The 25,779-nt window shown below is 39.1% G+C and overlaps 2 gene segments (V, D, J or C); both read right to left on the reverse strand.

Annotated features, from left to right (window-relative positions):
• Positions 1 to 25,779, reverse strand: part of LOC116867075 — a 470,514-nt gene that overhangs the window by 294,819 nt on the left and 149,916 nt on the right.
• Positions 23,866 to 24,541, reverse strand: LOC116867088. The segment is given in 2 exon segments: positions 23,866 to 24,161; positions 24,426 to 24,541. Coding segments are annotated over 2 exon segments (345 nt in total).

Here is a 25,779-nt window from a genome sequence, read left to right on the forward strand (position 1 = left end):
ACTTTTCTTGCTTATTATTTCTTGATTTTGCCATTAATAGATTTACCCTACCTAGAATGCCCCTCATTTAAATTACTACACATGCTTCGAATACAAACTCCACTTCCAGTTTCCACAAATCTGGAAGTAATTTTTTTTTATTGGTGGTGAATTTTACAAGTATTTTAAAATACTTGTTGTTTGGTTCTTTTATGGCATTTTTCCCATTCAAAACTTAAAATTCTTAATTTTGCACAAAATCACATTATATGTAATTCTTTCTATAACATCACTGGAAAGAGGACATTCTACTTTTCTTTGAATATTTTCTGTAGTGAGACATATTTTATACTTCATAGTTTTCAACTTTGTTTTGAAAAAACTCTAGCTGAAATTTGTTTCCATATAAATTCTAGACATTGGCTATAAATATGCCTCTCTACACTTGGGTCATCATTTCTCACCTCATTAGGTGAATGCTTATTGGTAAGAAAAAAATTGCTGCTTATATCAAGTGAGATATTCTCATGTCTATTAGATAGTAAGCTGTGTATAGGCCTTATGCCTAAAATATTTTCTATTACCTAACAAAGTGCATAGGAGAAGGAAACAGAAAAGCCTCAGCTATAAACATGAAAAACATTTTGTGCTGATTAGTAGCAGAAGTCAGTGGCCTTCTTGTGGGGTCACTGAAGGTGCCAGGGTCCTTGTGATCGTAGGACAGAACTTGGTACCTGTGTCTATGTCCCGCAGAGAGCCATGTTCCTCTTACTGTTTGGAGCTCTCACTCTTGCTTTCTGCTTGAGCTCTGGCATAAGGAAAGCTCAAAGAACAAGGTCTTTCCCAGCATTGTGTCTGGAACATAAAAACAAATAGTCTTGTGTCACTGCCATTAAAAATAGGATCATCTCCCTCCTAGGTCCTTGTGGGCTGGGAATGCTGCTCCAGTTTCTGTTGGCTGTCTGCCCTGCTCAGAGAGAGAAGCAAACACAGAAGATGAGATATTTGCTCTTCACTTAATCATGATTCATTTCATTTCCTCAACTTTTCTGGAAACAAATGAGCAAAATTTACTTTTAAAGGGCTAAAATAAGACCTAAATAAATGAACTGACAGATAACATTTCTATATAGGAAAACATAATGTCCTAAAATGTCAAACTTCCCCATGTTCTGATTCCAATCAGAATTCCATTGTTTGAACCAGACAAAATGAATAAGATAGAAAAAATATCCTAGAATTGTGAACTACATTTGAAAAAGAATATTAAAATTGGAATTTTCTTTTCTTTCTTTTTTTAAGATTTTGTTTATTTATTTATTTTTAAAGATTTTATTTATTTATTTGACAGACAGAGATCACAAGTAGCAGAGAGGCAGGCAGAGAGAGAGGAGGAAGCAGTCTCCCCACTGAGCAGAGAGCTTGATGCGGGGCTTGATCCCAGGACCCTGAGATCATGACCTGAGCTGAAGGCAGAGGCTTAACTCACTGAGCCACCCAGGCGCCCCAGGAATTTTCTTATTTATTACATAAAAACTTACTCCAAACAAAGCAACATGATCTAGGCACAGGATTAAGTCAGTAAGCAGAACATGATAAAGTCCAAAAGAGAGCTAAATATTACTGGTTTGATGCAAGTATTTCAAGTCATGGCATAAAAACAGGAATCGGTTTCAATTTCTCCCGATATTTGCTAATGGTTGCTTTGCTTTATCAGTCTTCTCTTTTCCACTAGGAAACTGGTTATCCTTCCTTCTTCTCTCACTTATAACACCAGTTTTTTTTTTTTAAATTCTTCCTGCCATAGGCATCCTGATTGTACAGAAATACTTCCCGAGTCTCCTTACCTCACAGCCGAGATGATGAGAATGATGGTCCTGGCTGCTTTCTGCCGTCTCCCAGGAAACTGTCCATTCCTGCAGGAGCCTGAACTTCTTTGAAAAAAATCATCTGAAGTATCTCCCACACCAGGGTGGCACCCAAACCATGAAAGAACTTAAGTGGGATTACTTGTAAAGTATTTGCAGTTCGGAGCCACAAACTCCCCTTGTAAATATCTCGGGTTGAGACTGAGTGACTCTCTGGATGCTACTGCATCCTGCAGAGGACATGACAATGAGCAAGCACAGGGCAGGTTGGATCTGTGAGTCACAGTGAGACGGTCCTGAAAGACCATTTAGAACAATCCCATCTGAAGAAGATTGGCAGGACAGCAGGAGAGCGCCCAGCCAGGCTTCCATCACTCCTTCTTCTTGGCCCCAAAGCATCTGGCACATGTTCCCTGAGGTCCATCTCCCCACCTTCAGCCCCGATGGTGGCTCAGTCTCTGCTGAAGAGGGAGCCACAAGTGCCCATGGCAGGCTGGGCGGCACAGGTGGGCAGGTCTGCCCCTGGCCGTGAGCTCAGGGATGAATGCCTCAGGGTCCTTTTGTCCTTTTACCCTTGCATTTGCTGAGCATGCACTTCAACACATATCACCGTGACTAGCAATGGCATGGGTCCTGGATGTGTGCTTTTAGGGTTATTATTGTTATTATTATTATTTTGCCAGTGTGGTGTAAAAGAGATCCTCAGATATTGATAGAAAGGTCTTTGAGGCCGAAGTTAGTTATTGAGAAAGAGCAAAAAGGTATCTACTATTTCTTGAGCACACAGGACATGCCAGGCGCTTAACCCACGTGTTGAAGCCGTGTCTTATAACAGCTTATAAAATAATTATCTCTGATTTCAGGAAATAGAAATTCCAAAGGCTCAAGCTATTTGCCTACAATTAAATAGCTATTATATTGTTAGAACAGACTTTTCCAGGTCCAGTATCTCCTAATTACTACCTTAGAAAAACCATAGGTGTGCCTGGCTGTGCCCTGACCTCCCCCCTCCTGTGCACTGGTGTTCTTGTATGTGACATTCTCCTTGTGCATCTCTCTCAGAGCACAGTGATACAGGCCAGTGTCCGCAGGCACCAGATTTCTGATGTACAAATGTGTTCCCCTTACTGCATGCTTTGAATAAAACCTTCCTATGGCAAAACTGGCATCTCCTTTTCCAGAGCATCCCCACCCTCTGTAGTGAATATATCCCGGTGCCTGGACTGGACACTGTTGAAACCAGTAGAGGTCAACAAGGTGTGGAGAAGAAGCATCATATTTACAAAAGAGGTCCATAGTCTTCCCCTCTGTTCCAATCACTTCTGCCTCTTGGTGTCTGATCCAGCCTGCTGTCCCAGGCCCTGCAACATAAAACACCCATCAGCCAAGCACCATTCTAGCTGGCTTATCCAGGAGTGCAGCTCAGGGTGCAATATGGGGCTCAGTTACCTGGGGTGGGGGGCAGTGCCAGCAATGATGTGAAAGTGAACTTGATATCCGTTGTTTCTCCTGGATGGCTCATTAGTGAATGTACATTATCCAGGGGATGTTTCAAACTGATAGTGTCTCATCATCAACTCAATGGGAAAGGGATTTCTGGAGGGTTTTTACCAGGACCCACAGGTCAGAAATGGGAGGAGCTCAACTTAACTATATAGAGACAGAAATATTTCCTTGCAGTGACTTTGAGAAACACCTGTTCTTTGAAATAATGTGAATTCCCCACATCTCTCTAGACTTATTTTTTTTTTATGTCCTTGAACACAGTGAAATGCAAAGTATTGCTAAGCAGTTAACAGTGGTAATTTCTGTAGGTTGAAGTTATAAATGTTCCCTCAATTTGTTGTTTTTCTTTTGCAACAAATGTATTTTAGTCTTGCAATTAGAGTGCTACTTTGGTGAGAGTTTACTCTTTTGAGATGTAAATTCTGTTTGGTCCTTGTTACAGCAGGGAACAGTTAAGAGTGAAAAAGAAGCTGTCCTCCCTCCAGCTACATAGACCCCCTCCAGGACAGCTAAGCCTCTGGTGTCTGACTTGTAAATTATCCATGCCCCTGAACCAGGTTGGACCAGCCACAGGAGGACTAGCGCCTTCTCTGTATCTTACAGGTCTTCTTGTAAAACCAGACAAACAAGCAAGCAAACAAAAAAAGTCTACCACCAATGTTTTCTTTTTAAAGTATAAATAAATCCATCAAAGTGGGAAAAGAAAAAAGGAGAGGAGGTCATAGTTTGGAATAGTTGAATCCAAAGGGAGAGCCAGACACTTTTGGTCTGACTGGCTTTAAGTGGGGAGATCTGTTGCTTGTGGAGTTTTAAGTGACATCAATGCCTTGAATAGCATTTGTGGGAAGAGCCCATTAGGTACAATGTAGCTACTGTAATAAAACAAAATAATACTAAACACACTTAGTGAACACCTGCTATGTACAGGATGGCTGGGAATGGGTCTCAGGAGCCTTTCCTTTCAGTGTCATCACTTGTGAGTCTTGACCCCGACTCCCTTCTGGCATCTCAGGAATTGGATCCTCTTCTGCCTGAATTAGGAAGGATTGGGTTTTGTAAGTGTCCTCCTTGTGCAGCTCTGAATCACTGCAGGGGAAAGTGCTCACATCCTCCAAAAGAGGTTTTGGTCATGAAGTTTGCCGTTCCATCAAGGTGAGTTTTTTTGTTTGTTTGTTTTGTTTTGCTTTTTGTTTTGTTTTATTTTATTTTATTTATTTTATTTTATTTTATTTTTTTGAGAGAGAGAGAGAAAAAGAGAGAGAGCATGAGCATGGGCGGAGTGGCAGAGGGAGAAGCAGGGTGCCCCTGCGCAGAGAGCCCAATGTGGGGCTTGATTCCAGGACCCTGGGATCATGACCAGAGCTGAAGGCAGACGCTTAACTGACTGAGCCACCCAGGCACCCCCAGACACATGAGCTTTGAAGTATAAGCTCAAGGCCTTGGAAGCTTATAAAAATATGCACTTTCATTTATTTTTTGAGTATATCTCCTGAGGACTTTCAGGTGATTTGTGAAGAGATATGGGCTCTTCTGGAGCCAGGTGTGTCAGGTGAGGACAAAAAGAGGAAGGCGGTGAGGAGAGCCTAAAAACCTTGTTGCATAAGAAACGTATAATTATTGAGACAGAACCTTAGAGAAACAAATGGATTTAGTGGGCACAACAGTGAGAATGCTCGGGGAATGGGGTGACAGAATTGTCTGTTTCTTTAACTTAGTATTACCTTATAAACACTTCCTATTTCACTTCATAATCTTTATATTTTAGAGGTTTTCTTATCTTGAAACATACTCTAACAAGCTGATGGCTCAATCTTATGGCTGACTATTTACTTTGTTGTAAAATTTGGGAGACAACATCTCAAATTTCTTGTTTTTTGTTGTTGTGGTGGTGGTTCTCTTAACAGATTTCCTCCTTAGGAAAAATGGGGTGGGATTCATGGGTCAAAACTCCCAGCCATTTACACAGCCATCTGCTAAGGGAGAAAAGGGCCCACTTTTATCCTTGCGAGTTGTAGCCAAGGATGATAGTGAGCTTGACTGGGTCAAAGCCCACATCCCAGTGCGTTCAGCCATATGTGGGAAATCTCTTAAGATCCCTCTCTACCATGTACGAAACCAATATCTAACATTACGAAATATTTTAAGCAGATTGAAAATTGGATAAAAAATTTAATAGACTTCCATTACATGCTATATGAATCTAATATATGTTAAAATTCGGTCATAATTTTTAACAAGCCATAAGGGAAATCTTTATATCTATCTTAAATACACTGGAACTGAATCTCTTCGCAGCTACTGTGTATGGGAGAGCTTGAGGGCGTGCACACTATTAACTGCTAAGGGTAAGATGATTTTTGCAGTGAATAATTAGGGTTGATATTGTGATTTTTTTATTTTTCAATTCTGGCCCCGTACAAATCTTGAGGATGAAGGAGGGGGTGATAAGATAATAAATCCAGTATATACACAACTTTCAAGGAACATACCTAGTGTATTAAGGATGGCCACCTGTAGAGTGATTAGTTATTTGGTCTTCTAAATCTTTTCTTCCTAGGTCTTCAAATGAAAAAATAAGTAACAAATACATTCTTCTTCTGTTGTGTTCACTTTATAATATTTGCCTTAGAAATGCTGGGGATGGGGCACCTGGGTGGCTCAGTCGTGAAGCATCTGCCTTCAGCTCAGGTCGTGATCCCAGAGTCCTGGGATCAAGCCCTGCATCAGGCTCCCTGGTCCATGGGGAGTCTGCTTCTCACTCTCACTCTCCTGCTACTTGTGTTACTGTCTCTCTCTGTGTCAAATAAATAAAATAAAATCTTTAAAAAAATGCTGGGGAGACTTACACAGGATTTCCCACTTCTATCTTGTAACCTTACCTAAAGAAAAGTTGGATTCTCCTGTCATCTCCACTTCCTGGTTTCTGGCTCTTGGAGTAGACAGAAAAGGAGAGAGGGAAAGAAAACGGGCAGAGGCATGTGAAAGTTGAAAACTGGCAGGTACATTGTAGGAATTTGCATCAGATTTCTTCCCCTTCTCCTTGAAAAACTACCTGCACTTTCCCTGCACTATCTCCTCATTTCCTTGACGATGAATTGTAAACTAGTTTCAACTGCAACACACTTTCTAACAAACTCACGAGCCCCAGCTTCCTTTGTTGTCTTCCCTTACCTACAGTGATGGGGCATTAAGCACCACATATGGGAATAGTCATTAAAATCAATTATCAGAAGTAGGTCTTTTTGTAATTTTTGCACCTTCCCAACTTAAGGGAGCATTAGTCCACAGTGATTTGAAGGGTTAGCAATCAAAAAATCTTGTTTTAATGCTGTGACACTTGGTCACGTATAGTGAATCATTGTAATCCAGCTAAATGTGAGTGTCAGATAATAACCACAAAATGCAGTTTCACCTGGTTTGGATTTTGGTATTTTAAAATAGAGTGTATTGCACTGAGAAACAGTATCGAGGTTCCTCACATAGTTAAAAATAGAACTACCCTATGACCCAGCAATTGCACTACCAGGTAATTATCCAAAGGATGCAAAACTATAGATTTGAAGGGGCACATGCACCCTGATTTTTATAGCAGCTTTATCAACAATAGCCAAACAATAGAAAGAGCCTGGTTATTCATTGACTGATGAATGGATAAAGAAGTTGTGAGATATAGTGTGTGTGTGTGTGTGTGTGTGTGTGTATGGTTAGAGTATATTATGCTAAGCGAAATACAACAGAGAAAGACAAATACCATGTGATTTCATTCATATGTGGAATTTAAGGAATAAAATAGATGAGGATAGGGAAAGGGAAAAAAAAAAGAGACAGAAAACAAACCGTAACAGACTCTTAACAATAGAGAACAAACTAAGGGTTGATGGAGGGAGGTGGTGGGGATGGGCTAGATGGGTGATGGGCATTAAGGCGGGCACCTGTTGCAATGAGCGTGGGGTGTTGTATGTAAGTGTTGAATTACTAAATTCCACTCCTGAAACCTATAGTACACTCTATGTTAACTAATTAGAATTCAAATAAAAATTTGAAAAAGAAAAAGAAAAGATTATTCAAGAGCAAAATAAAATAGAAAATTATAAATTAATTTATTTAACAAATATAACATTGATCGAAAATCTGGAAACCTCCAACAAAAAAAAGAAAATCAGTGAACAATCTTATTAAAATAATCAATGTAAAACATTTACCAAAATATGAACAAAAATAATTATAAGGAAATATTGAGAAATAACGTTATAATCACTTGAATTTTATTCCAGGAATTCAAGAGAGTTAAATTTTAGAAATCATAATATATTACATAATAGTAATAGAGCTAAGAAGAAAAATTATATGTTAATTTACATAAATGCAGAAAAGACAGTTAAAAGCTGTTTAGATTTGATATTTTACTTTGTACTTCAAAGCCTTTGTTTTTACTCTTATTTATTAATCCCATCCTGCTTAATTTTGATTTGTTGTATTTTTCTTTCACTAGCATTTATAGTCATTTGATAATTATACATATGTGTATTTTTCAAATTTTTTTTTTTTGAGAGAGAGGGAGAGAGAGAGAGAAAGAAAGATCTTGAGTCAGAGGAGGAGAGGAGGGAGAGGGACAAGAAGACTCCATGCTGAGCATGGAGCCCGACTGACATGGCTCTATCCCAGGACCCAGCGATCTTGACCTGAGCAGAAACCAAGAGCTGGAGGCTTAACTGACAGAGCCACACAGGCATCCTGATAATTATATTGATATAAATGTCTTATGCTACAAATATTCCTCTGCTACATGATTTTTCTGAATTACTTAGCATGTCCCTTATTACTTCTATGTTAACGTTGTTTAAGAAATTTTAAAATTTTACCTAACTTTTTCTTTGAAGCAATGTTTGCTTAAAGAACATTTTTATTGTTTATTTCTTTTTGAATTTTTTGCACAACGTGGCTTTTTGGTTAATTCTTCCTTCTATTTCCTTTTAATCTCCAGATTTTTAAGGTATTATGGAAAAACAAAAATTATACAGGGGCACTTGGGTGGCTCAGTCAGTTAAAGCATCCTACTCTTGCTTGATTTCAGCTCAAGTCCTGATCTCGGGTCTATGAGACTGAGCCCCAAGCCAGGCTCTACAATGAGCATGGAGCCTGCTTGAGATTCTGTCTCTCTCTCCCTCTCTGGTCCTTCCCCTGCTCTTTCTCTCTCTCTTTCTCTCTCTCTCTCTCTAAAAAAAAACAAAACCAAACCCAAAAGTGGATGTATTTACTGTGTACAAAAAATTAAATAAATAAAATAAAATAAAGTGTATTGTATTTTTTCTATTTGTGAAATAATGCTCAGTATTGAGCTCCTGTTAGCCAGTTTGAAAAATAAAGAATATTATAAAGCAGAAAATAAAAAGTGTTAAGCCCAGTACTCAAAAAACACTAATTCTGTTGCAAACATTTTGGTGTCATTGTGAACATGTTAATTTATTCACACGACAAACACATCTTATTCCAGTGTTTAATGTACTGTTTTGGTATGTAACTGTGGTTATACCGTGGGTATTTTTTTTCCTCCTGTGATATTTAACGTGGGGCATGTAATGGAGAAAGTGTAGCCTTTGGAGTCTGATAGACTTGGTTTCAAATTCTATCAGTTATTTTTCAGAAGTGAGGGGGCAACTCTGATCTTTCTGCATTTGCATTTCCTAATCCATTAACTGAGAATAAGAACAATGATCCACCAGAGTTGTTTTGAAAATTTAATGAGGTAATATTTGCAAAGTACTAGGCCCATAGTATTTACTCTCAAAAAACAGTAGTTTCCATTGCAAACTCTGTAAATACAATATATATGAGGACGTAATATTTCACAGAAAAAATATACTGTAACAGAACTAGGCTCAGTTTATGTTCGCTTTGCATAACTTAGTTTAGCTAGTCCCTTTTGTTTGGAAGACAGCTGAAAGTACTTACTGATCACATTAACGTGTAACATCTTGGGAAAGCTGACCACTGCTTTCATGAAGCACTTGGCATCAGCAACCCAAAGATGAAAGGAGTAACAATACTGCAAGTGACAAAGAAAAGCTTTTCTTTGAGTCATGTAATGAGCTTTCTGGTTCCCACCCTGTGTTCTTTGCTAATAGGTCCCGCAAAGAAAGTCTCAAGCAGATCTCTACCTATAAACGTGTCTGTTCTAGTGGGAAAATCTGACTAAAAATAAACTGGACTTTCCATCCATCACGCTGTCAGGGAGAGTCCATGTTGGGGGGTGCACATACCAGTTGGTGCAATCCTGGTAAAAAGGCTTTCTTTCTCTCACAGGCTGTAATGGGGTGGTCATGGAGCTGGTATCATCTGAGTGTCCCTCTAAAAGCATTAACTGTGCTGACTCCCGTAGAAAAGCACAGAGAAGGTGGGGAATGTGATGACATGACTCCATAAACCACACCAGTAATTGCCATCAGGGGCATGAGGATCTTGACTAATAGTTGCTTTTCCTTACGGCTTCTTTTTGATTTAGCAAGTTCCCCATCTAACAGGTGTAGGAGCCTCAGCTGGAGCATTTGGGTGCAGGCAACAGCTGACAAGACAACACCGTGCCTCCACTGCACACAAGTACGTAGCTGAGTCTCCGGGCTCGGTGGCTGTGATGTGCAGGGTGCTGAGAAGTTCCTTTTTATCTAACGTGCCTTTTAACCGTCCTGACTTCTCAGTCCCACTTGAAATTAGTCTAAGCAGAAAGGTAGGGGTTTTCTCTTCTTGCTTAAACCAAAACAGGCTCTGAAAGCTGGTCACTTCGTAGCTGCAGCTGAAAGTTGCACTGTCTCCCTCATGGACAACCAGAAATGGGGGGTTCTGGATCACCTTGTCTTCACTGCTCACCCCTGTTCCAAATAAAAAGTAACAAATAAATCACTCAGAGAAAGAGTGATGTCATATCAAGTCTTCTCAGAGATCATAATTATTCTCCATTGGAACCACAGATGCTCTCTGATAAGTCAGAATGCATTCTACTCCCCATGCCTTAGTTTTCTGAGGATCATTCTTCAGGTTTTCCTGGCTGTCCCTGACCGCTTGTAATAATGCTACTCACAGCTCAGTTGAAACCAAAAGATGGCTAGTGAAGCTCGTAGCCACTTCTCCATCCTTCAGCTCTTGGTTTTGTTTTCCAGGGCAAAATGTGATTCACTGCCCTGAGTGTTTCTTTTTCTTTTCCTCCAGGACAGACATGCGTGTGCGTGCTCACACACACACACACACACACACACACCCTGAAGGGGAAATAACAATTTGGCTCTTCAGCCAACCAGAACAATGAGCATCAATTGGCCCTAATTCAAGTTCAAATCCTTCCTACTCAGTCACTCAGGGCAGTCATTGGAACAGAACACTGCCATCTTGTGAGCTGGTGCGGAATAGCTGAAAACTTGTATCCACGTGTTTTATCCAAGATAATAGAATCTTCCAAAATTGCCTCATGGGGGAAGGACCGGCTACCCAAAGTGACTCACAGCTCTGATAATCTGGGGTTCTATGGCTCAGGGAAGGCAGAGAGGAATAGTACACTGGGAAGTAGGAAAATGCTGAACCAACACTCAAGAAGGAATCTACCCTGTGAGGCGAAGGACAGCAGCACTCTGGGGAGTTGGAGGAAAAGGTGGGAAAAGAGGCAACGGTCCTTCCAGAAGCTCTTTAAAGGTCACTGTTGATCTCACTATCCTGGAACACATACTTAGAAAGTAGTATTCCTGAAAAACACCGGGGTCATGGATAATCACCCAAAGGTATATTTGGGTGAAATGCAGATGTCAAAGTGTTCTTTCCTGTTTTATCATAATTTGATCAAAACAAATATCAAAGCATCACCCCGATAACCTCATTTCTAAACCCACTGAGACCCTTCCCTCATACAAATATTGCTTTCCACCCAGAAATCCATTGTTTATTCCATTCATCCATTCTATAGACTTCTATTTTCTTTGAAGTCCTGTGCTAAATACATTTTCTTTCCAGATGGTGACAATGCAATGGTGGGAACACATTTTGTACTGTGTATGACTAAGGTGTATCTGTCCATGTATTTTTGGGTACGTATTCCTACATAAAATTGTGATATGAGTCTCTCTTCCTTTTTTTTTTTTTTTTTTTTATTCTTGAGAGGGGGAGAGGGGCAGAGAGAGGGAGATAATCTTAAACAGGCTCCACACCCAGAGTAGACTCGATCTCACAACCCTGAGATCATGACCTGAAATCAAGAGTCAGACTCTTGGTTGAACCTACCCAGGTGCCACTATCTCCTCTTTTTAAGCTAAAAAAAATTGATTTCTACTTATTCTTTGCAAATACATTTTTTTGATTATTAAAGAAATATATGGATATTGCAGAACATTTGGAAACTACAGGGAAACATAAAGAAGAAAATATAAATCCCCTGCAATTCTAACCTCTATCTTCAACATAGCTCCATCCAGAACTTTTTTCTTTTTCATCAACAAAATATATCATAGATTTGTTCAAAATAAGGTTGCTTTCTTTTCTCATTTTCTAAAATTTTCTGAAGCACTGTAGACTTTAAGCAGCGCTGAAAGGGATAGATAGAATGTTTGCCCAACATTTGGAAACATAGTGGCTCCTCCCCTAACTGTCCCAGCTCATATAATCTAATCTAAGGTACTCAACTCTGGTGTCCACCTTGCCTTCCCACTAAAGTGCATGGTTGCTGGAGAATCTCCTAACCATCCTGCTAAGTGTCCAAGACAACATTTGGCCTTGAGTTGGTTAAAGACACTGCAAGGTGGTGCATTCAAGTTGGACTGAGGGCTCGAGAGGGTTCTTGCTGCAGAGAGAGAGAAGTGGTCACTTGTGTGAAGTGTGGAAATTCACCTGGAACAGGCTCTATGGGCCACCAAACTTCTGGAGATTCACCTGGAATAGAGCTAGTGGGTCGTGAAGGACATGGACTAGCATGGCTCTTGGGCACTTAAACTGTGTCCTTAGCAGCTGAGTCTTGCCTCTTGCCCCATTCTTAAGTCCTTTCTTGCATCAAGGACTTGACATTGCATGTCCCCATCTTCCTGACTCTCCAGCCTCCCCTGGCTTCCCTTAAAACCCTCTTTATCCCTTTACATCAAAAGTCTCATTATCTTCTTTTTTATTCATTTGTTTCTCCTGGAAGAATCTCTGTGCTCATTCAAGCAGAACTTCATGCTTTAGGAACAGGAAATATGGAGTCTATTTTCTTTAGTTCTAGGGAAAATGAGATATTTACAATCCCTATCAGACAAGATGACTTGTCACGACCCAACCCATAATAGGCTGAATGAGAGCAAAAGAAGATAAAATGGCTAGATTTTCAGATCAAGGGAACATGAATTGTAAAGAAAATAAAATTTTATTTTATATTATTCTGTAACTTATTTGTTTTTCACCTGAACAGTCTACCTTAAATGTATTTCCACATCATTACATGGAGGTGTACTATTTTTTTTTCTTTAATGATTGGATGGTATTCTGTAGTATATATATATAATTATTTTGTCATTTACTGAGTGCTAAACACATAACTCCTAGTTTCTCTACCATCATGTATATTGTAAAGTTTTAGTTGGTAATAGATTTAGGACTCTTCTAATTTCCTTCTTTCTTTTAGTAATGAATTTCGATTGTAAGGGTGGGATTCTTAGCACAACTATTACCATTTAGTTTGGGATTCTTTTAGTTCTTGCATCTTTCTGGATACATAGCTAGATGGGCTGCATGACTAATTTCCATTCTTCAGCCCGCCACATCTACAAATTCTTAAATTTCAATCTTCATTACAAAAAAATCCCCAACCAATTCTAAGATAACATAGCAGAGTAAGTTCATAGCAGTGCCTGAAACACTCTCATTTATATTCTAGCAAATTGCATTGGGATGTTTACCAAGAGTATCTTTGCAATCAACACTAGTTTAGATGTCATGAAAAAGAGAGAAGGAATGAACTGTATTCATCTGTTCTTAATTCTTTATTTCCAAATGGATGACTACACAGGTTATGTGTATAAATCACCAAGTTTTAGAAATACTGACAAGTAAAGGTTTTGAAAGCAGTAAGAAAATAAAAGAGGTTATTGACAAAGGAAGGGCAGTAACACTGAGAGCAGACCTCTTAAAATCAACAGTGGAAGCGTGATACACTGGAAAATACCTTCAAAATGCTGACAGAAGATGGCTACAAAACTAGAATTTTAAGTAAACGATCTTGTAAGGATGATGCTGAAACGAAGGCTACAGAAGTTTATTCCCAACAGACTTTCAATTCTAAAGGATGTATCTGAGGAAGGAGCAAAATGATCTCAGGGAAGGTCTGAGAAGCAAGAAGAGATAGTGAGCAAAGGAATTGGCAATACAGGGGTAATCTAAATAAATCTTGGCAGTAAAAATCCAATAACAGTGAAAGTTTTAATAATGTCTTTTCTTTTTAAGTCAGTTTCTAAAACATTGGCTGATGATAGCATGTAAGCCAGTATAGTTTGATCTAAGTTGTAGTATTTTACAGTTTTTAAATTTTTCAGAAACATGGTTAAGCCATAGATTAACTTCAGATTTTAAGTATGCATGGTAAAACTTCAAAAATAAATACTAAAGAATTATTTTTAAAAGGAGCATGTAATTTCCAAACCAATAGAGGGGGATATGGAATAAGAAAAAAGCAAAACAAAACAAAACAACAAAAAAGACACAAATTGAATCGCCCTTCACCACATAAGAAATGGGGAAAAAAGGAGAAAACAAATAAAAAGTACACATTTAGATGGTGGAATCAAGTCCTAATCCTGAAAAATTATAAAAAATGGAATTGGAACTCACTGATTAAAAAGCAGAGATTGTAGGATTGATACAAGGCCAGAATCTGATCACAGGTTTTTTTGAAGAAAACAACTTAAACATAGGAGTCAAGCAAGTTTGAAAGTGAAGGATGGAAAAATATATTCAGGAAAATCCTAAACAAAAACTCATTATGAATTTATGTTAATAACTGAAAAACAAAGAGACTTTAAGGCAAGAAGCATTTTTAGGGATAAGGAAGGGTTTTAAACCATAATAAAGGTTTTAATTAATTCCAATAATGATTCTGAACTTCCACTTCAATATTAAATGCATAAAGCAAGGATTGATAGAATCATAGAAATTGAAAAGTTCACTCTTGTAGTGATATTTCAATACATCTCTATCAATTATTGACAGGCCAAGGAGAAAAGCATTATTTAACATATAGAATATCCAAACAAAGTTGATTTAATTAACGTATATAGAACTCTGCACCAAAATATGAGAGAATATTTCTTCTGAAGCACATGCAGATAATAAAGAATTAACCAAATATTGGGGCACCTCGGTGGCTTAGTTGGTTAAAGCATCTGCCTTTGGTTCAGGTCATGATCTGGGGGTCCTGGGGTGGAGCCCCAGGTTGGGCTGCCTGCTCGACAGGGAGTTTGCTTCTCCCTCTCCCTCTGCCCCCTCCCTCTTTCCACCCCCTGCATGTGTTCTCTCTCTCCCTCCCTCTTTCTTTCTCTCTCAAATAAACAAAATCTTCTTTAAAAAGTTAACCAAATATTAGACCTAAAGCATATTTGCACAAATCTCAAGGAATCAGTATGATCAAGGTCTTATTCTTTGACAAACAAATAATACTGCTACATATTTTAGCTGTGATCATGTACTTCTGGTTATGTTAAAAATATCCCAGAGATGAATTTTGAATTATTTATGGATAGGATGACTAATGTTTAGAATTTGCTTTAAGAAAGAGAGATGAGGAATATGGATGAAATTTATTGATAATTTATCATTGTTGTGATAATTTATCATTGTTGAATTCAGGTGATGAGTACCTATTTATGATATTATTCTTTCTTCTTTTGTGCACCCTTGAAAATTCCCATAATAAAACATTAATTTAAAAATATTATCTACTGAGATGCCCTTGTCATTTTCACCGTTAATCTGCTAATGTTGGAATTACATGAATAGATGTTTCTAATGTTAAGCCTTCTACACCTTTCTAAGATAAATTCTAATTACTCATATTATATTATGTCACATATTTATTGCTAGTTTATATTTGTTGATATTTTTAATTTGTATTTTTTTCAGTTATTTTCATAAATGAAATTTCTCTTTAATTTCCCTTTCTTAACTGTCTTAACCAGTTTATTTATTATTTATTTTATTTTATGTTTTTAAAATTTTAATTCCAATATAGTTAACATACAATGTGATATTAGTTTCAGGTATACAATATAGTCATTCAATAATTTTATATATTACTCAGTGCTCATCATGATAATTGTACTCTTAATCTTCTTCATGTATTTCATCCATCCCCCCTCTACCTCCCTTCTGGTAACTATCAGTTTGTTCTCTATAGTTAAGAGTCTGTTTTTTGAGTTTATCTTTGTGTATGGTCTAAGAGAATGGTCCAGTTTTATTCTTCTGCATGTGGCTGTCCAATTTTCCCAGCATCATTTATTGAGGAGACTGTCTTTTTTTCCATTGAATATTCTTTCCTGCTTTGTTGAAGATTAGCTGACCATAGAGTTGAGGGTCCATTTCTGGAGTCTCTAATCTGTTCTATTGATCTATGTGTCTGTTCTTGTGCCAGTACCACACTGTCTTGATGATCACAGTTTTATAATATAGCTTGAAATCAGGTGATGTGATGCCCCCAGCCTTGGTTTTCTTTTTCAACAATCCCCTTGTGATTCAGGGTCTTTTCCAGTTCCATACATCAAAGTCCTAGAGGAGAACATAGGCAGTAACCTCTTCGACATTGGCCACAGTTACTTTTTTCAAGACATGTCTCTAAAGGCAAGGGAAACACAAGCAAAAATGAACTTTTAGGAATTTATCAAGATAAAAACCTTTTGCACAGCAAAGGAAACAGTCAACAAAAGCAAAAGACAACATTTGCAAATGACATTTCAGATAAAAAGCCTGGTATCCAGTATCTATATAGAACTTCTCAAACTCAACACCCAAAAAACAAATAATCCAGTCAATAAATGGGCAGAAGACATGAATAGACACTTCTCCAAAAGAGACATACAAATGTCCAACAGACACATGAAAAAATATTCATCATCACTAGCCATTAGGGAAATTCAAATCAAAACCACAGTGAGAGGGGGTTGGGAGAGGGGGATGGGGTTATGGACATTGGGGAGGGTTTGTGCTATGGTGAGTGCTGTGAAGTGTGTAAACCTGGCGATTCACAGACCTATACCCCTGGGGATAAAAATATATTATATGTTTATAAAAAATTTAATTAAAAGTTAAAAAAAAACCACAGTGAGATACCACCTTACACCAGTCAGAATGGCAAAAATTAAACAAGACAGGAAACAACAAGTGTTGGCGAGGATGTGGAGAAAGGGAAACCCTCTTGCAGTTTTGGTAGGAATGCAAACGGGTACAGCCACTCTGGAAAACAGTATGGGGGTTCCTCAATATGTTGAAAAGAGAGCTACACTATTACCCTGCAATACCTAACTACTAGGTATTTACCCCAAAGATACAGACATAGTGAAAAGAAGGGGCACATGCACCCCAGTGTTCATAGCACCAATGTCCACAGTAGCCAAACTGTAGAAGGAGCTGAGATGCTCTTCAACAGATGAATGGATAAAGAAGATGTGGTTCATATATACAATGGAATATTACTCAGCCATCGGAAAGGATGAATACCCACCATTTCCACTGACATCGATGGAACTTGAGGGGATTATGCTAAATGAATTAAGTCAAGCAGAGAAAAACAATTATCATATGATTTCACTCATATATGGAACACAAGGAATAGCACAGAGAACCACAGCGGAAGGGAGGAATACTGATTGGGAAGAAATCAGAGAGGGAGACAAACCATGAGAGACTCTGGACTCTGGGAACCAAACTGAGGGTTACAGAAAGGAGGGGGGTGTGGGAGGACGGGTTAACCAGGTGATGGGTATTAAGGAGGACACATGTGGTGATGAGCACTGGGTGTTATATGCAACTAATGAATCACTGAACACTACATCAAAAACTAATGATGTACTTTATATTGGCTAATTGAACATAATAAAAAAAACTAAAAAAAATCTGTTTTTGGTTTGTCTCTTCTTTTTTGTTTGTTTTGTTTCTTAAATTCCACATATGCATGAAATTATAGGATATTTGTCTTTCCCTGACTGACTTATTTCACTTAGTATTATACCCTTTAGATCCATGGTGTTGCAAATGGCAATATTTCATTCTTTTTTTAAATGGCTGAGTAATAGTCCATTATTTGCAATCCACTGCTCATGTTTAAATTGATATTTGTCTTCTAATTACTGAATTGTAAGTTAATATATATATGAGATATATATATATATATATATATATATATATATATGATTTGCAAACAGACTTTCATTCTGTGGGTTGTATTTTCACTTACATTTGTGGAAAACTTTGTGGTCTTTGAAAAAGTTCTTGGTATTGATAAAGGCCAATTTATTTATTTTTTTGGTTGCTGTGCTCTTGGTATCATATCTAAGAAACAGTTTCATAGTCCAAGATCACTGAAATTTTGCCTGTATTTTCTTCTAAGAGTATACAGTTTTAACTCTTACATTTGAGTCTTTGATCCATTTGAGTTAATATCTGAATATGTGTATATTCTTTTGCATGAGGCTATCCAGTGATCCTAGCACTATGTTCCCACTGAATAGTCTTACCACCCTTGTTGAAAATCAATTGCCCATAGATGTCTGAGTTTAGTCCCAAACTCTCAATTCTATTCCATTAATATCCATCCATTTTTAAAGAGAGCTGTATTAAATCTACTGTGACTTATGTCCCGATCATTTCTCCTTATATACTGACAAAATAAGTAAGTAATATATATAAAAATGGGTTTGTGTTCATTAAGCAAAGAGCACAACCTTTGGAAGATAAAGCCTCAGATGCATGAGAATTTGCAGTAATGGGAGAGCACAGTGGCACGATCATATTTCATGCCAAGAGGAACAGCTGCTGGAGGCAACGTAGTGACTGGGGTTCCAGCTGCGAATTTGAGTGCAGGCTGCAGGTACTCAGGGAGCACTGTGTTTCCCACTGCAGAAATAGGTGCCTGAATGTTTCATCCCAGAGGCTGAAATGGTCAAGAAGCTGTCCATTCTTGTTCGGCTGAACTGAGCAGTCAGTTTTCCATTTCTGATCGATTCACCAGCCTTATATAAGGCTATCAAGAGGACAAGGCCTTCCCTGGGATCCTGCTTGAACCATAGAAAGCTATTGAACGTGCTCGAAGAATTGCAGTTCATGGAGACATCCTCTCCTTCCTGAATGGACACAGACTGAGGATTCTGATTTAACTGCTGGCCACTCACCCCTGTGTAGAAAGACAAACGAAGGTATTCAAAATCATTTTTAGATCACCTTTGTCAGAGCCATGATGGACTCTTCCCTAACTCCAACTCCCAGGCCTACGGCTGTGCTTTTTCCTCCCTCCCTTTCTAAAGCTTTTCTCCTGTGTCTCTCTTTTCATGGACCTGGATAAAACCTCACCTCCTGCCTTCCAGAGAATTTCCACTCCTTTGAAATTCTCTCTGTGAGACTCAGAAACCCCCAAGACTCACATGCCAGCTGCATCCCCAGGAATATTAGTAAATCTACAAGGAGCATGGTCATCACACGTCCTTGAGAGAATTATTTCCTTAAAGGGTTTTTGCTTCAAGAAACTCCTCTGAGCTTAGGGTAACACTATAAATACCTCTGTGGTGTGAAAATATCCGTTCTGTTCATCAGCCAATCTGATCTTTAACTGGAGGCTTCATTGAGTTTTGAGCCAATCTTGAAGGTGAACTATGAATGGAGACACTGCCCCCTTACGACTAGTCACTAGATTGCATTTCCTTCATGCCACTCTTGGAGAATTGTAAAAAATAATCCTATTTCCCCCATTCAGTTGATGAAGCCTTATTGAGTACCACTATCTGCTAGGACATAGAAAGACATGAACAAGACAGATTTAGGATTAAGACAGATTTAGGATTAAGCATGGTGACTTGAAGACATTTTTTTTTCCCTCTGTGCCTTTCTCACAACCCACTGAAATAAGAGTAAACTTTTTTTTAAAGTTATGAACCCCAAAGGACATAAAGAACAGGCAAAGGATGACATCCATAAGTTGTTTTGGGACCTGAGAGTGAATGGACAAGTGGTAACTGGTTTGGTCAACTGAAGAAAGTTGAATCCTAAGGGCCCACAGAGGGGAATGCTAAAAAAAAAATCCAGGTGCTCAGAGAGTCTCAAGAACTTGGGCTCTTGATACCTCAGAAGATCATTATGAGGAATGTGGGGTAAAGAGACTTTAAACAGAATATATCAGGTCTAAAGTAAAATAGTATTAAGTACAGTTATATTCTCAGATCTCCCATCCTGACCTGGAAAAGTCAGGTGTCCACTCCTTCCCACCTGCTTTAGTGCTTTCTGAAGATATTGAATAAGGAGGCATATAAGAGCCTGGGATACCAAGCTCAGTTGAGAGTGAAGAGAGGCAAACATGTAAAAACAGAGGAACCAAAGCTGTCCTCCCTTTGCTCAAATCCCCGATTTATATCCCACTAAGTATAAATGAGCATCTGGGATCACTAGGCATTTGAAAAGATTGCCTTAACATGAAAGGCAGAGACAAAAACAAAAAGAGAAAAGGACCCTGACAGAGACAATGCAGGAAGAAGTTTACTGTTGCTTATTAACATAGTCCTGTGAAATTCTGACTCTTTTTTTTTAAAGAGACAAAACTCTGAATAATAGCAAAACATCATTATTATGGAATGGAATTTTAGAGGGAATTTTCATCTTTAAGAAAAAAAATTGAAATGGCAACTTAGAATTTCAAATGCCTAGGATCTGGGCTGAGTACCTGAGGAATGCCTTGAAGCTTCTGTCCTAACTTACATAGATGAGCTTCTACCAGGTTCTGACCGCCATGTTCTATCCCACTGGGCTTCTCAGACTTGGAAGAACAGGGAAATGGCTTTCTGTTTTCTTGAGACTCCTTTTCTTCTTCTAGGGTCAATGCTAATTTAGGTCTAGGTTTGCCAGCAAGTAACCTCTGTGTATATATTTATCTTGTTTCTTCTGTGTTCTTACCAAATGTGTATATTTCCTAAAGCAAAAATACTGATAACCTGACATCATTCTTTTCCTTCCTTCCTTCCTTCTTTCTTCCTTCTTTCCAAGCAAGCTGTATACCCAACATGGAGCTTAAACTCACAACCCTGGGATCAGGAGTTAACATGCTCTACCAACTGAGCCAACCAGGAGGCCCTTCTTTCTTTTTTAATGACTCTGCAACATTTTATTGAAGTAATGCATTAAAAAAAAAAAGCAAACAGAATAAACAAAAAACCAAGACAGTTCCTTTTAGAAAAAAAAAATTTGCATTGGGTTATGGACATTGGGGAGGGTAGGTGCTATGGTGAGTGCTGTGAAATGGGTAAGCCTGATGATTCACAGACCTGAACTGCTGGGGCTAATAATACATTATATGTCAATAAAAAAATTTAAAAAAAAGAGAAAAAAATAAATCCAATAAGAACACACACACACAATACACAAACAAATTTGCATTACTCTGATACTCTATGGGACGTGGGAGGCAAAGAGTTAATAGGTCAAGTTTACCACTAGATCTTCTGCCCCCTTGTGATCATCATGGTTGCTGCTACAGTCTCCCTGATGCTAAGCAGCTGTTCCACTCTCCATGAAGACCTACTGTCTCAGCCCTGAGAGTGTCCCCATTTTCTTGAGAATTCTGGCAGTCCATTTCTGTTCCCTAACAGAGCAATAGGCCAGGTAGTAGCCTAAGAAGGATGACAGTTTGCATTGGGATAAACATGGCATACATTTCTGGATCATGAATTTAAAGCCTTTTTTTTTTTTCATATTGAAACAAATGAGGGCATATTACAGAACACAACACGTGAATTTTAGGTAGAAAATGAGATTTCAAAGAAATATCATATATATAGACCACATCTCCCAGGCCTACATGAATATGGCCTCACTCTCCTGGGTGTTAGGAGGAGGTTGTAAGGAAATTTTTAAAAACACTGAGCTTAATCAGAAGATTCATACAGGTCTTAAGACTCCTCTCTGTCTCTACAGCAGCCCAAGAAATATAGTTGCTATGTATTCTAACTTAATTGTTCAGATGATTTTCTAATTATAATTAGTATGCCAGAAAATCAAGGGTAGCAAATGGCTACAGTGAGCTTGTGCAGAAAGAAAACTCTGCCATAAAAGGATGGATTATTACTATATAAAGTTGGAGAAGAAGGAAGACCTCAATCAGGGACCCCAACAGAACAAAATGAAGTAAATACAAAGGGCCACTTTTAAGTACAGGAAACTGACACAGCTCTAGGGCGGCATTTATTGTCCCAGGGGAGACATTTGAGACACAACAAAGGTCTAGCTCAGTTCTCTGGTAGGGCCGGGAGCAGAGTGACCTGATTCCAACATTTTCTGACAGGCATTTTACGGAAGTGAGTACAAAGCACGACTTGCCTCCTGGCTTCAGTGGGCAGTGACCACGAGAAAATGTGTTCGGTGGCACGACTGAAAGGAAGAAGGCAAGGTGAGGATGCGCCACATTATAGGCGAGTGGGAAATGAGTGGCTTCTGTGTCTCTGGAGTGTCTGTGGCCTCCAATGTGCTTCCTCAGGATTCAAGTTCTCAAAAGCACTCCTTGATGGAAATTTCTTCTCACTCTCAGTTTTCTTATATGTAAAATGAAGATAATTATATATGCCATTCTGTGCCTTTTACGATATTAACTCTAAGTGGGTATGTGCTTTCAGTGTGGGGTATCACACATCCCATCACAACAACTGTATGGAGATGGAGTCTATCTTAGATAACCCATGCTGCAAATTATTATGTGTAGTGTCAAGCATTAGAATCTCTGTCTTTATTCTTTGCTGGATCATATTATCCTTCTTTTTTTTAAAGATTTAATTTATTTATTTGATAAAGATCACAAGTAGGGAGAGAGGCAGGCAGAGAGAGAAAAGGGGAAGTATGCTCCCCGCTGAACAGAGAGCCCGATTCGGGGCTCGATCCCAGGATCCTGGCATCATTACCTGAGCCGAAGGCAGAGGCTTTAACCCACTGAGCCACCCAGGTGCCCCTCGTATTATCCTTCTAAACAGATTTGAGTAATAATGTATTTTTTAACCAATGCTTGCAGTGTGGTGTCTGCACCTCTTGCCCACGAGAACTGCCCTACATACAGGCAGGTGGCCTACATGATGGTTTAGCGGCATGGGAAATAGCATTTTGCTATGAAACATCCTTCCTCTCCAACTGTCACCATAAGTGAAAGCGCACCAGTTGAGGTGACTTCCTCTGAGTCTCCTCCAACATTCCCCTTTCAAATACAAGCAATCCAGGGAGACCTAATCTAGAATGTTGCATCGAGATATGAGTTAGGTTACAAACCACTCCATTTTGGAGAGTGAGCTGGGAAATGGATATGGAATCAATAAAGTGGGAGAAGATTTTGGAAAGCAATTCAATGACTAGAAAACATTAGGGTTTGGGTGGGCAAAATGGTATTGAAGGTCACAGAGTACCATTAGGAGTGGGGGAGGGAGCAGGAGCAGCCTCAGGAGGGAGGCAAATAAAGGTGCTGGGATGTGGAAGAAATAAGGACAAAATCTTTGTGTGCTTCATCTGGCTCTAAGTGCACATCTTTTATCAAGGATAGTGGGCAAGAACAAGTGAAAACAAAATCTGAAAGATGAGCTCTGCCACAAGGACTGAATATAATCTGTTTCTTTTTGAAGCTACATCAGAGGTGAAGGGCAAACTGGGTGTGGATGAGGCTGTGGGCAGTGTGAACAGGTGAAGCCATGTTGTTGAAGTGAGGGGGGTCTGAGACTGGATTAGAACCCCCTCTCTTATCTACCTATGCATCCACTTGTGTATCTCTATGCTTACAATATAAACTTGGGAAAAACCACTGTCCCTGACTCCTCCCAGTGTGACAATATTGCTCACAGTACAGTCCTAAAATGCCACAAGGAATCTACTAAATGACTCAGATTTTTTTTCTACTAACAAGCTGAATGAGTAGAAGAAGGGAGGAAGTTTCCTTGGAGCAATAAAGGCACAAGATCTGTGCACAGTGATTGCAAAAATCACTGAACTTCATGCCATCTTTATCCCAAGCTGAGGTTTCTACCTACTAGAAAGCAATAATTACCAAGACAAAAAGTCAAATTGAACTTGGAAATAAAGGTAGAACTTCTCCTACTCTCACTCCAGAACCTTGCTCTGTTTTTCTTTTTCTTTTCTTTTCTTTTCTTTTTTTTTTTTTTTTGCAATGAGACTACTGCATCTTCTTCAAGCTTCTCATCTTGGCAAATGTCCCAGCCCTGCTCAGGAGCCCTGTGTTGGCAGAGCACCTGCAGCCCAGCTGCAGGTTTGGGGACACCCTGCAGAGGCCCGGAGATCACAGTGCATCTGCTGCACACAGGTAGGTGCCTGAGTGGCTGGGCTGGGAGGCTCTGATATGCAGAGAACTCTGCTGTTTTTTCTTATCCAATGTGGCAGTGGTTTCTTCATGATTCTTTTCTTCCCCATTTTTCCACAATATCATCAAGGAGATTAGACCTTTGCTCTTCTTTTGTCTGTACCAGTGTAGGGCATACACAGGCTCTGATGAGCTGCAGTTTATGGTGAAATCTTCTCCCTCTTGGACAGTCAGGGACTGTGGACTCTGCTCTAGTTCTTGACTACTGACCCCTGTTCAAAAAGACAATGTAAAGAAAATGCAGGTGACCACATCAGATCTTCAAGCTCATAGAAGGGATGGGTTCTCTCTGCCCGCCGCCCCCCCCTTCAATTCTTCTGGGCCAGCAACACTATCACAACAACATAGAATATTGTCTATCTTTTCAGCATGTATCTGGCTCTCAGATGGGCCTCTGCAGGGCAGAAGATGACTCAGTCCTTGCCCCCAGGGACTGTCAGCGTCCCCTAACTCTCCTAGACTAACCCCATACTTACAGGCGGCCTGCAACTCTAATATCCCTATGAGTACTTGCAGGAGAGTCTCCATCCTCTGGTTCCTCAGGAGACAGCCCAATTGGGTGTTCTCGAATGAGCTTCCCTAGCACAGGTTACTTGAGTTCAGTGGGGTCTCACTGGTGTAGAACTCTGCACCAGAGAGACCAGACCTGCTTTGCAGTTCCTCCAGCACTGCAAACCTGAACTCAAATATTTTTTGAACACTGCCACCTTTTGGCTAGATTGAGAAATACTGAATAATGGATGACTTCTAGAATTAATTTATACAGATGAGTTACATTTATTTATTGCAATGAGTATGGTATTTATTATTGGATATCGAAAATACCTTGCTACTTTTGCATGTTTGAAACAGTTTCTTCTTTATAATGAAAAGAAAGTGAAAGATTCTGCTTCTAGAACCAATTATTTTTCAACATTTAGTTCTGCCTACTTTTGATTTTAGTTTTATAAAAAACTGCTTTATTGAGGCATACCCAATATGACATATAATAAGCTGCAGAGATTTAAAATGTAAAATTTGGGGACATCTGGGTGGCTTAGTCAGTTAAGCGTCTGCCTCTGGCTCAGATCATGATCCCAGGGTCCTTGCTCAGCAAGGAGCTTGCTTCTCTCTCTGCCTGTCACTCCCCCTCTTGTGGTTGCTCGCTCTCTGATAAATAAATAAAATCTTAAAAAAAAAAGAAAATGTACAATTTGGTCATTTTTGACATGGACATACAAATGTGAAACCATAATCACCATCTAGGTAGTGAGCATATGCACTACCTCCCTAGACCCCCTTGTGACCCTATTCATTGTGGTCCTTTTGAACCCCTCTTCTATAATTTCCTGGCACATCCCTCCACCCACCATTCAGCCCAGGCAATCACTGGTCTGCCTTCTTTTACTATAGATGAGTTTGCATTTTCTAGAGTTTTACGTAAATAGACTCATAGTAGTATATACTCTCTTTTGTCTGGTTTCTTTTGGCCTATTTATTTTGAGATTCATCCACATTGTCACATTTATCAGTAATTCATTCCTTTAATTGTTGACTAGTATTCCATTGTTTATCTATACCACAATTTATCCATTCACCTGTTGATGGACTTCTGGGTTATTTCCAATTACTGTTTTCGAAGCTATTATGAAGACACTTATAACCGTCTGTATAGACATAAACTTTTATTTCTTTTGGGTTAGTATCCAGGAGTGTAATTGGTAGGCTATATGGTAGGTTCATGTTTAACATGTTTTACCTTAGTAAAAGGTGATGCTGTCTGCTGAGTGATTGTACCATTTGCATTCCCAACAGCAGTATGTTGAGAGTTCCAGTTGCTCCCAAACTTCA

This window comes from Lontra canadensis, unplaced genomic scaffold (genome assembly GCF_010015895.1).
Source record: "Lontra canadensis isolate GAN:19392208 unplaced genomic scaffold, GSC_riverotter_1.0 scaffold12, whole genome shotgun sequence".
Taxonomy (NCBI): Eukaryota; Metazoa; Chordata; class Mammalia; order Carnivora; family Mustelidae; genus Lontra; species Lontra canadensis.